Here is a 12916-nt window from a genome sequence, read left to right as displayed (position 1 = left end):
CATCAAATTAAAGTTAAGTGGGGCACCAGATAGGGGAATGGCCCCGAGCATCAGAATATCTAGCTTCACCTCTGTTCCATGGACCTATAATCTGTTACACATTTTCTACTCCCTCCGTCTTTTTTCTTGAGTTATATGCTATCACACTGCCTCTGAGTACCTTCTGCACCTATATCATGCCTCCCCTTACTTGCATATCTTCAAGTGACCATAGATGTAGCTGAGGAACCTCTCTTCACTTGTCCCCCCATTTACTACCTTGATAACCTTTATATATACTTTTACCACTGCACTGGATAGCCTTATCCTTGGAAGTACCAGAAATAAAAGCAATACTCTGACTGGATCTTACCAAGGATCTATGGAGGGGGTAACACAACTTCTCCTTTTCTGCAGTCTGTTCTCTATTTTACTGGTCTTAGCTAGTGCTTTCTAAGTTTGCATTTGAGGGTTCATTTCTGCTGTTGTTGTTGCTGTTACTTCGGCTTTTCCAGGTTAGGGGTCGCCACATCGGAACTCCGGTCCGCTAATGATTGGCAGTAGATTTTCACAGTGCCAAGGTGCCAGCTCGACACCCACCTTCAACGAAGGCACGCCCATTCATGCATGTCTTTCGAATGCCACTCAACTGCGGGGAGGACATGCAGACTCCACACAGAAGGCGCTCCAGCCGCGAATCGAACGGGAGAACCTCTTGCTGTGAGGCGGCAATGCTACTGCTGCACCACCTTGGCTTCTATATCACTTCTGCTGTTGTTAGCATATCAAATTCTTTTTTCTTGATATGCGCTTTTAAAGGTCAGTTCTCCCAGATGGTATTTCACTTTGGGATTGTTAAAGCCCAAGTGAAGTACTTTACAATTTTCTGCATTGACTGTTAGGTGGCACCCATTGCTCAGCCCACTTTTGCATTTTTCCAGGTACTTTTGAATGCTTATTGTCCATATTCCACTGTTCCTTCAATCTTTGTATCATTACACATAGTTCGACCAAGAGCACAGTTCCTTTGTAATATGTGATGCAAAGATGCTGAAGAGCATTATTCTCAGATCTAACCCTTGTGGAATCTCACTAACCACTAGTCAAAGGACTGACTGTGGAACCCTACAAAACATTTCTGTTTCCCGGTGGTACCAAAACTGACCCCTATGGAACATGTTAACTATGGAAGAAGATGAAATTTTCCTTTAAATCTTGAAATACCTTTTTTATTATATGTAGTGCCTGCTTAACGTCCATGTTGAACCACATGATGCAGTCACCCACAGACAGATGTGAATACAGAGCCATGAGCTGAAGTGTAGGTCTTCTCGTGTACTGGTTGGCTTCTTTCAAAGACATGTGATCAACCTTCAGTTGTAATAACACCTCTGCATACAACTGTCATTAGCTGCTCTTCGACACTGTAGAAAATAATTGCACTAGTCTTTTAACCAAATCCCTTGCTGTCAAAGCCCTGTGGTATCCCATTCATTACAAGCCAGTGAGTAAAAGGTTTGCAGATTGTTTAAAAAGCAAAGAAGCAAATAAATAAATAAAAATGCATGCATACAGGTTCTAAGAAGGGAAAGGAACAAAACAGCTGCTATCTGAGGTCTTCAGATAATTATATTTTTGCTTTAACAGCTATGCCACATTTTGATCCTAAACTGATTTGCCTGCTATCGTTCAAAAATGAACTTTTAGCAACTGCTTTTATTCTACATATTGTGGCAGAAAAGGTGCTCAAGACCCCTACTGATTACAGGACAGAAAAAACAGGACTTGCTGCTGAATGCTGTGTAGCAGGCTTTATGATACATGCTACCAGAAAGGCAGTGAAAACCAGTGTGTAAAAATGAGAAATAGCACATTTTCATCTGTAAAAAGCACCCAGATGACATGCAGTTAAAAAAAATCTAAACTTCATGAAGGAATCAATTTAGGTTCATCAATTTTTACATTACCGCATTACAGAAGAACCTCTTAAACATATTTTAATGATTTCCAACTTCAAATGAGGCTTTAAAAAAACAATTAACAAATATTTGAAAAAGTAATGGAAATCACATGTGAACATGCATATAACTTCACACCCAATTCCTTTCTCACAAAGGGCTGTCCTGACTACAGAGTAATTTTGACAAAGGACCATGTTAACCTTCCTCATTGCTCTGTTCCTTCATTCACTTGCAAGAGCAGCACAACTGTCATTCTACCAGCCCCCACCTTCTCTGAGGTAAGAATCCTTGTGTACCACATTATAACCTCCATTAAGAATCCCTGAAACTTGTAAAGACTGGCACAGAAATAGGTTCATAGGTTCATAGGTGTTTACTTGACTAACGACCACAAGGGCCTTTTTAAGCCTAGCCATGCATCCCAAATCTCTGACAAGTTCTAATACCTTTGATAAGTGTAAGCTTGGGCCTGGGAGATGAACCATTTACAGATTACCTGATTGCATTAGAGACATAGGTGCCAAACCAGAGATAAATTTCCAATTTCCCATCCTACTGTCCAAGCTGCACTTGAATTGGGTTAGGGAGGAACTCTGGTTCACATGGATGGAGGGGAGCCTGTTCCATAGATGGGGTAGTCTCTGGGATAAATACCTATCTCTCCAGCAGGTCCTATTTATATCACAGGCAAGGTTTAAGTCTTTTGAAAGGGTAATTCTGGACTGTTTGTTTTGTGGATATGCAGGAGGTCCATCAGAGTGGGGTCTGACAATGCCCTGTATGCCAGGCATAGATCTCCCCTCAAAAGCAAGTAGGAGACAGAATAGAGGGTTAGGGTCTTGAGGTAGTCTGCATAGGACATACTACTTACGCCCTGTATTCTTTTAGTGAGAAACCTCTGTGGATGTTCCAGTTGTTGGACATGCCTGGTTAGGTACATATCAAAGGGTGCATTGTACTCAATGATAGGTCTGATGAATGCCGAACACAGTGGAACAATGACTTCCTTGGACTTAGATGCCATACCTTTGTTTATAAGTTGCACAACAGAGAATGATTTCCTCACCACTGTAGACACGTGATGATCAAAGGCTAGATTACTATCGATGTGGGTCCCTAATATGATATTTACAAGGGATGGATGACTCCCGAAAGGATACTATTATTCATTTCTTGGCATTTAGTTTTAGTCCATGGCTCTGACACCAGTTATTTGTCTGTGTCAGCCCCTCCTGGAGAACATTTGTGTCAGTGTGGGATTCAATGACAGCTCCTAATTTGCAATCATCTGCAAATTTAGTCAGCCAGAGACCAGTGACATTGGCCTTGACTTCTGAGAAGTAAATGCCAAAAAGCAGCGGTCCAAGGACTTGATCCCTGAGGGATTCCACTTGTGACTTGCCTCTTTGTAGAGGTGGACTCCCCAATTCTAACTTCCTGGGTCCTGTCTGTGAGCCAGTTGGCTATCCACTGGGTGATATATGAGTTTGTACCTAACCTCTTGAGTTTGTCAACAATGTCCGAGTAGGATCTTGTGTCAAATGCCTTGGCCAGGTCAAGGTAGGTAGTGTGACCGATTTTGCACTCATCCATTGCTTTGGTGACCTTCTCAAAGAAGTCCACCAGGTTGAGTAAGCATGATCTGCCCTTGACGAAACCAAACTGGGTTGGGTCCAGTGTCTGGAGGTTTACTATATCGCTATTGAACATCTCCATGATAATTCTTTCCATGACTTTACATATAAGACTAGTGAGACTTATGAGTCTGTAGTTTCCAGGGTCTGTAGATGGCCCACCTTTGTGCAGAGAGATGACTGTTGCCTTTCTCCATTCATGAGCCACGAAGCCTGTTTGGTGGCTACAGTTAAACAGTAATGTTTCATGCTATTTAGAAGGCATCCTGGGATATTGTCCTGGCAATGTTTAAAGTAATTATCCACAGGACAGATCATTTGTAGAAGGAAAAACTGAAATGATATACAAATAAACACTTACTGAGATAAAATAAAATTATTAGATTGAAGCATTGAAATAAACAATAACATGTGTATGATCCTAACTTATTGTTTTCAGTACAACATATGCAATTCTGTCCAGCTCATAGTAGATATATATCATACACAATATAGGATTAAAATAGTTATACACATTGCATGAATTGTATGCAACAGGACTGAAGAAACAAATGGGAAAACAAACTGGAAATGCAAGAATTTTAAGGGGTAGTACAATTACTATTACATTCATAATAAAAACAACTGAAATAATAATAAATGAATATATATTAGAGAAGACTGATTAGACATTCGGGGAATAAGAAATGTAATTTATGAGAAAATTCAAGAATATGGAATAAACAATTCACATAATATACAAAATATTTCAATACACAAACAGGATATTACATAACAGAGAAAATAAACTAATACAATCAGACTGATATAAAATATTAACTGAATATAAAGATTCTGCTGAATCTTCATATTGGAGGTATATATTCCAGAATGACAATTCTGGACATATAAAACCAATAAAAAGCTAATACCCAAAGCAGTAACTAAATCATCAAATCCTTTCTGGAAAATAATACATAAAGCATTTTAACTGCTACAAAAACAGAAAAGTTAAATAACATATCTTGGATATATAACATAGAAGATAAAACAGACCAGAGTCATATTATATGTGACTACATAACAAAACACAGTATTTGGGCTAGCATTCAAACTGTTCGTCAAGTATTTTGGACAGATATATTTAACCTTAATGGAATAAAAGTATTGTTTAATGCTCCATTTCCAAAGTGTAAACAAAAAAGTTTACCCCCTCATTTCCTTTTAGCAATACCACACAATTACAAGAAAATGTAAATAAAATATGCCACCCTCATTTTCAGAATTTAAGAATTTAGGGAAAATGGTGCAGATAAAGAAACTTAAATAAAACAATTAAGATAAAAAACAATACATTTTAAATACTAGCAAATATTTCAGAATTATTAGAAAAACCTGAAACTGAAGCAGTGTGGAACCTCATATAAATATATATAACATTTTGTTTTAAGCATTAGAACTTGCACAAACCACATTTTGAAAAAGTGTATGAAAAAATAAGTAGACCTTGTAAACAGAGTTAACATGTTTAAGGAAAATGCAGGAAATTATATATAACAATGGCTGATAAATCAACAACTGTTTTGTTCATTGGATATAATCTTTCAATTAGTGAAGAAAATGTTTTAAAAGAAATGTAAATTTTGTATTCTCAGCCTTTAATTAATTAAATGAAAACTCCAGACAAGCTAGAACTTCCACTGAGTGACCTCTCAAGCCTCTTGCATCAGAGGCACATGGGATACATGCAAATGATTCCCCCCCCCCGAACATCAGGCGCTTCAGCCACATGGCGACTCCGAATGCCCATGACTCACTTCTCTCCAAATCATTTCAATGGACAACTTCAAGGCAACGAAGCCAAACCCCACCAGCTGTGGATATGCATATTTCGGCCTTGTTGTGAGCTTCTCACTTTTTGTTCTAGTTTCATGCTTATCTTGGCAGCAAGATGGCCTAGCACTATTGCAGTTTTACATAGAAATCTTCATACAAGCTACAGCTGGCCAGCAAATGTAGCTGCAGTCCTACCTTGCTTTTCTATATCCAAAAAAGAATAAGAACATTAAAACAACTTCTCAAAAGACTGTAATCAGGCGTGGGTTCTTTAGGGCACATCAGAGGTGGGTTAGCAGCAGTTCCTACCTGTCCATCCAATGTGAGGAGAATGGAGTCACTCTTAATATCTCTGTGGATGACACCTTGGGAGTGCAGGTAGGCCAAGGCTTGCAGCACTGACTCACAAACTGTAGCAATCTGTTCTTCATTCAACCTACAATTAAAAGAAGCAAAGGCAGGGTTACATCTCCACATTTTCCAAGCTGTTCTCATTTCATAGGCAAATGATTTCCTTAGGCAGACTGCATAATATCATATGTTGCTACTAAAACTATGCACATTAAAGTCTCTCTGTCTTTCTGCAGTAAGTTCTGGTTTCTGCAGAAAGTTCTGGTTTTATTACACCACTTAGTGGCTGTACAAAAGTTAACATCATGGTGGAATGTTTTCTGAAACACATGCAGTAAAGCACTTTGTAAATGTAAAGATTACCAGAGTAGCAGCAGCAATAAAAAATTAAACTGGCTGCCTGCTTTACTTAGATTTTTATTTTTAAGTCCGGTAAACCATGCAGAGTTTATCTTTGTTGTCTTCACTCAATGCATATCATCATAAAATATTCTCAACTTGTATTTTCAATCCCTCTGTGAGACTTGCTCCCCTTTCTACACTCAATCAGCTCATTTGTTCATTCCAGGGAGTGAGAGACAGGCATTCCTTGACTAGGCATGAGCCCTGTGGTCCATTCCTTCCTGTCTGGGATAAGGTCTTATCATCTCATTAACTGTCCTGAAAGGTAAAAGTCAGATGCTACGGAACAAGTAAGATGCTGGTCCCATAGAGGTCTGCACTCATCTCCTCATAACCCCTCTTGAGTAGGGAGTTTGTGGACTTGCAATGGCCTGCCTGGCCACCTCCACCAGTGATTATCCATCTGCAAGTGTCGCTAATGTGGATGCCATAATTGATGAGCTAGTGCTGGTCAGTTAACCCTGTCCTCCTCACCTGACCTTTCCAGTGCCCATGCCACTAGTCAAACATGAATGACCTGGGTCTTAGTCAAGGCTTCATCTCTTTACTCAAAGGGACCAGTACTGAACTTATGATGTTTTAAAATGGAATGCAGTTTGAAGTGTTTACTGTCACATTTTTTTTCAATAGCGAAAAACACACTGAAACACACAGACATAGACACACTCATAATTAACACTGCTCTTTTAATTATTGATTAACAAGTATTGTGAACTTAGACTTGCATACATTCATCCCTACCATTGTAGCAGCACACAATGCAGGTGTGTGTGTGTGTGTGTGTGTGTGTGTGTGTGTGTGTGTGTGTGTGTGTGTGTTGTGACTCACCCATAAGTACAATGTGTGCCAACAGAGGAGATTTTTTTGATAAGAGTAATATAAACTTGGGACAATTTACCAAATTAATAAACTAAAGGACTCAAATAAAAAGGGAAAACTAGAGTGTGTAAACATGTCATTAAACAGTACCTTGCACCAAATGAACTGACATAAGTGTAAAATTTATTTATTTATTTAATGACATTTGTTTACAGGGAAAGTCCACTGGCCAACAGTGGACCCATTTTCAGTGGAGGCCCGGACAGAAAAGCTCCAAGACAAAAACAAAAATACATTATTAAAATACAACAGTTGCAGTGAGGCAATACAAAGAACAATAAGTTCCAAGACAAAAATACAATATTAAAAAAACAGTAAGAATATAATAATTGCAATGAAGTACATCATAATAGGCAAGAATGTAGAACAATAATAGAACAAGTTGAATGAGCAGGTTCTATTATACATAATGGAGTCCAATGTTACTGGCTCTAAGACACAAACAAATTAAATGAGAGTATAATGGAAATCAGTACTATAGAATTACAAGTTCCAGTGGAAATTCAGTTTGGAGAAAGTTGCAAAGAAGTTTTTGGAGGTAGGAGAAGGAATCAGTCTAGATGACTGTAGTCAGTAGAAGTGTGGAAAGAAAAATAATTTAGGCAAGTTGTGGTGAAGATGAAGAACAAGAGAATGGAAGTTAGGCAACTTCAGGTGAAGCTGTAGAATAGAGAGGTAGTGGGTTCAAGTGGCTAGAGAAGATAGATGATGCAAGATAAAGAGTGAGGCTAATATTGTAATGGCAGGCAGCTGAGACTGGAGGGGAGAAAAGGTCAGGTAATGGCTTCATGGGTGGTAGTATGTGGTTTTGTACAGTTACATATCCAGTTGGAGAGGAGCCGATTGTATAGGGTGGATTTGAAGTTTGAGGGATGCTGTTCACTATGAATAGAAGAAGGGAGGGTATTCCAGGATCTGGCCATGGTCCAAGAGTAAAGTAGTTTACCTGCTGGAAAGTTTGAAATATGTGTTGGTGTTCGGAACATAAAGGCCTGAGAGGGGTGTAGGGGATAAGTAGGGAGCTGAGGGCAGGGCAATCTTGCGGTTTGTAGACAAGTTTATGTGAAGTCCTGCAATGCTAGTACAGAAAGTAACACAATGACTACTAAATGTATAGAATAAAATATTGTAAAGAAGAGGGCATGCTGAAATGATTTTTTTTAAGATACATAAAAATAGTACATTAATGGTGACAGTAATTGTCACTGCATACTAAGCATCCACATTCCGACATCCTCTTGCGTCATACAAGTTCCTATCATTTCACTCCATCAGTGTGAAATTTAAGGGGTTTCAGGTTTCTCACACCCAGACATGCTTCCACACATTTTTTACCCATTTTTATGAGGGTAACTATCAAACCAGGTCATTTAAAGATTTCTAATTATGTGATATGCTGCAGTAGTAGTACAAGAGGCCGAGACAATGCTGCTCTGCATTATGACTCAGTAACACTGAAAGAATGTCATTCCATCTGGAATAGTTGTAGCTATACACTGCAGTACATATGAGCAGTTATTGCCTTTGTCCCACTAAACATGGTCTTAAAATGTGGTTCATATTGTGACTAGGTGTGATTTTATCAAGAAACTTGGAAAAGCCCTCTTTTTTTAGCAAGTACGATGGTGCATAGTATCCTTTACATCCAGCACATCTATCACATCTATCAACTGATGTCACCTCATCATAATGCTTACCTGAAGGATGGCACATCAGGTTTTCAGCATCCCTTTATGTTGTACTCCAGAGTCAGCAATAGTGTGAGGGCAGAACCTGTAAACTTCTGCTTTTCTCACAGGAAGACACAAGTGCATACTGGTGAGGCCCTGACACTGCAATTCTCAAGCATGTGCATATATATATTTGTGTGTGTGTGTGGACATGTGTATTTACATATTAAATATATGTGTGTGTGTGTGTGTGTGTGTGTGTGTGTGTGTGTGTGTGTGTGTGTGTGTGTGTGTGTGTGTGTGTGTGTGTGTGTGTGTGTGTGCGCATGTGCGTGTGCGTGTGTGTGTATATGTATGTATGTATGTATGTATATAGACAGACAGATAGATAAACAGACAGATAGATAGATAGATAGATAGATAGATAGATAGATAGATAGATAGATAGATAGATAGATAGATAGATAGATATTTGCATGTCTACATGCATGCATTTATTTATTCTTGTTCAATAATCAAGATAGCCCAAATGGAAAAAAAATATAACCCTTTTCCGTATAAGCTCAGGGAGAAAAGATCCAAATCAAAATATGACAAACACAAGACATGGAAACATGCAAAAGACAAGTACTAACATTAAATTTTAGATAGACATTACTAAGGAAACAATTATAGTTCAATTGTAATACTACACATTACATTTACACCTCTCACCACTCTGGTGCAGTGCATTACATTTAGTAAAGTTATCTCTGTTTTACAAATTGTGAAGGTAAAGTTCTACTACGTACTCCAAAGCTGTCATTTCTATTAGTTTGGTCAAGATACAGCAGTTTAACAGCTTATTTTATTATTTTCATTGTTATCATGGGAGACAACATAGCAATGCCAATAGAAGGATATTGCAAGTCAGGCAGGTTATAGTATGTGTGTGAGACTAAAGTTATTATTAAAGGAAGAGGAGAGATGCAGATGTTGGCAAAGAGAAAGAGAAGGAAGGGAAGAGACGAGGATATCAGACTTGAAAAGGAAAAGCATAGCTTAACAGTTCTGCTGTCTTGATTACAGGGATGTTTTTTAGTGAATCAAGGTAAATGTTTAGAAAAGACAGTCGTAGTTAAATTATTTAATACTAAAAAGCTACATACATTTTGTACATATGTGTGTATGTATGTATGTGACAACATGTGATCATTGTGTAATTAAGTTTCAATACTTAGAATTTAATGCTGTAAAACGTTACCAATGTGCAAGTCAATAATTGTTTTAATGAAACTGCAAAGAAGAAAGTGATAAATAGAAAATTAGTCTGTTGGAGAACCCCCCCCCCCCACACACACACACACACACACACACACACGCACACACACACACACACCTCCAACTAAACACACTAATTTGAAAAATCATATTACATCAGAGCAAAGGGAATACTGTGTTTTTCAGCAAAACCAAGTAACCACTTTACTTCAAGTAACTGAATCAGAAAATTAGTAGATTTATTTAATGAGGTGGTGAACACCCAGGGTGGGGAGGTACTGGACCTTACAAATGGACATTATTTTTTTATTTTACTCATTCAGAATATCTTCATTAAGAATTTATTAGCAACACCTCAGTAACAAAAATGGATTTACAAATGACATAATATGCAACCTTAGGAACAGAATTAATTTTTAGTATACAAGAAAAAAAAAGATTCATAGGTTCATAGGTTGGTACTAGGCTATCGGCCCTAGGGCTTATACAAGCCTAGCCATAACAATTCCCTGGATATTTCTTCCCACAATATTTACTTCCCTGGACCCCTGTCTAGATGGGCGACTATGATCCCCGGGGTGAATTTCCTATCTTCCATCCAATCGTCAAGGTTCCTTCTGAAGAGGCCAAGGAGGCACTCTGCTTGACATGTATGGGCAGCCTCTTCCAGAGTATGGAGAGTCTCTGGGTCAGGAATCTATCTCTCCAGCATGTTTTGTTCATTGTGATGACAAGGTTTAGATCCCTGGAGCATGTGGCTCTGAGGGATTGGAATTACTTTAAGTGGAGCATGTCCAAAAGCTCAGGGTTTGACATGGCCTTGTATGTTAAGCTTACTGCTGTATTGTCTGATTTTCAAATAAGCAGTCCGTTTCTGTTCTTTCATTATAAAGTTATTTAATGACTGTGCATATCTAGCCTCCTTTTATATATTAATGAGTGAAGAGTTAAACTTCGTCTATCAAATGGTAAGTCAATATGCATCTGTAGTGCAAGAAACAAGTGTGTTTCTTTACTATTAAACTAGGTGCTCTAAGATGTGTTTGCTTTTTATTTTATTTCAGCATTCCATTATGACACTATTATTAATTTCAGCGGACACCTAGGATTTGACAAATTGTATTTGGTATCCATACATTTTGAAATGAGTTCTTTGCAGTACTGATTTCAAAACACACAAATCTTTTCATATGAGTTATGTCATTAGCTGGCCTGTATAGACAAGTTTTCCTGGCGCATATAGTATTTCATTAGTATTACATGAACTTTTCATGTTACTAATTTTTGATCAATTGAACAACTCATTGCAGTAAAAATAATTAATTATCTAGAAGCTAGAGCTGTTACTGTAGCATGTCTGTTATGAGTTATTCTGTTACTGTGGCAGGCACACAAATTAAGTGTCTACATTATCTGCTACAGTTTAGTGTTTAGATTTTTAATATTTGCATACATAACTTCTATTTGCAACATGTACAGACATGCGTTGTCGCCTCACAGTAAGATGTTGTCCTGTTCGATTCTCAGCTAGAGCGTCTTCTGTATGTAGACATGCGTGAATGGGCATACCTTCGTTGAAGGTTGTGCGTCAGGGCCGGCAACCCGGCACGTAAAAATCTACTGCCAATCATTAGCGGACCGGAGTTCCACTGTGGCGACCCCTAACCGGGAAAAGCCGAAAGACACAACAACAACAGACGTGCGTTTAAGATATATAGAAAGATAGATAGACAGATGGATAGATAGATATGGAATGCAGAAACATATCATGTTTTTACACACAAAGCAATATACAGTGCTGAAACTCAGATACTTACTTTTTTATATTTCTGTTATGACTGTGGTGTTTTCCGGACACAGAGTCTGTTGAAAGTATGTTTCTTGCAGAAACTCTCACAGTTGTCAAAAAAATGTTAGACTATACAGCCTGCTGTGGCACCTTCAGCCGTGGGACAGGTAAATCAGACACTGTAGCATAACAGATGCTGGTCCACAGAAGTACCCACTGTGTGCATGCATCACTTTCAGAAATGTTTACAAATCCATTTAATTGTATGCAGGCTGTCAGAGATTGTGAATTGACTAAATGCTGTGTACAGAAGATTAATCGGAAAAAGAAAATGGGGGAAAGACAAAATAAACAGCCGAAAGGTAACTGAAACAGGTATATTACATGTTCCCAAATGTCAAATTCATCATTTTTGACAAGATACTACTTTTTTTATTTACACTTATTTTTTTACTTGGGTGGTGTTCTAAGATACACTGTGCAACCCAAAGTATGTTGCAGATTTTTATCAAACTTGACCAATCACTTTTACAGCAACCTTCTGCTGGGGAGCTGCTTTGTCATGAATTTAGTTCTTTAAACATACAGTATTTTTTATGGAAGATGTTGCTTAATATTGCTATGTGCTATTATGGAAAGTGTTGTTTAACATTAGTATATGCTCTTATGGAAAGTTTTGTTTAATACTGGTATGTGCTATTATGGCAACATTGGTATATGCTTTTATGGAAGGTGTTGTTATCGATAACGGCACATGTGGAATTCAGTTAGTTGTATTATATTTGTTGATGTTAGTTGCATTCATTGCCAGTGTATTATCTGACACTGGGGGTGTTCCAGCTTGTCACTTTCTTTGTGGTTGTCTGACTGTGGAGTTAGTTTGAATAAGTTAGGGTAATGTGATGGTGGGGTGAACCTCCCACATTGGAGAGTGTTGGAATGTAGCCCACCAGGTAAAAGAATATAAGTGAGTGCTTCTTTTAGAATGTTTTTTCTAGTGTAATGCATTCTCATTGCATGTTCATTTTGATTCCTTTGTTTTGGTAAGTAGTATGCTAGTACTGCGTACCTAACAGTTACAATATGACACATACGCGGTTACCAATAAGTACACGTATCAAGACGCAACAAGATGCTGTGTTTTTTTTTTAAATAGTAGCTCTTTCCTTAGAAGGA

At 38.1% G+C, this 12916-nt stretch overlaps 1 protein-coding gene across 8 annotated transcripts in view; it reads right to left on the bottom strand.

The window, feature by feature from the left end:
• The window catches only part of LOC122804340 (serine/threonine-protein kinase PAK 6-like), a 1141536-nt gene that overhangs the window by 136803 nt on the left and 991817 nt on the right, over positions 1-12916 (bottom strand). For all 8 annotated transcript variants that reach the window (XM_044074151.1, XM_044074147.1, XM_044074152.1 and 5 more), the window contains one exon: positions 5699-5825. In XM_044074151.1, the coding sequence (XP_043930086.1) occupies positions 5699-5825 (127 nt within the window). The remainder of the gene's footprint in view (positions 1-5698; positions 5826-12916) is intronic.

This window comes from Protopterus annectens, chromosome 6.part0, assembly GCF_019279795.1.
Source record: "Protopterus annectens isolate FY-2018-M chromosome 6.part0, PAN1.0, whole genome shotgun sequence".
Lineage (NCBI taxonomy): Eukaryota > Metazoa > Chordata > Ceratodontiformes > Protopteridae > Protopterus > Protopterus annectens.
This window is presented reverse-complemented; position numbering and strand designations above follow the sequence as displayed.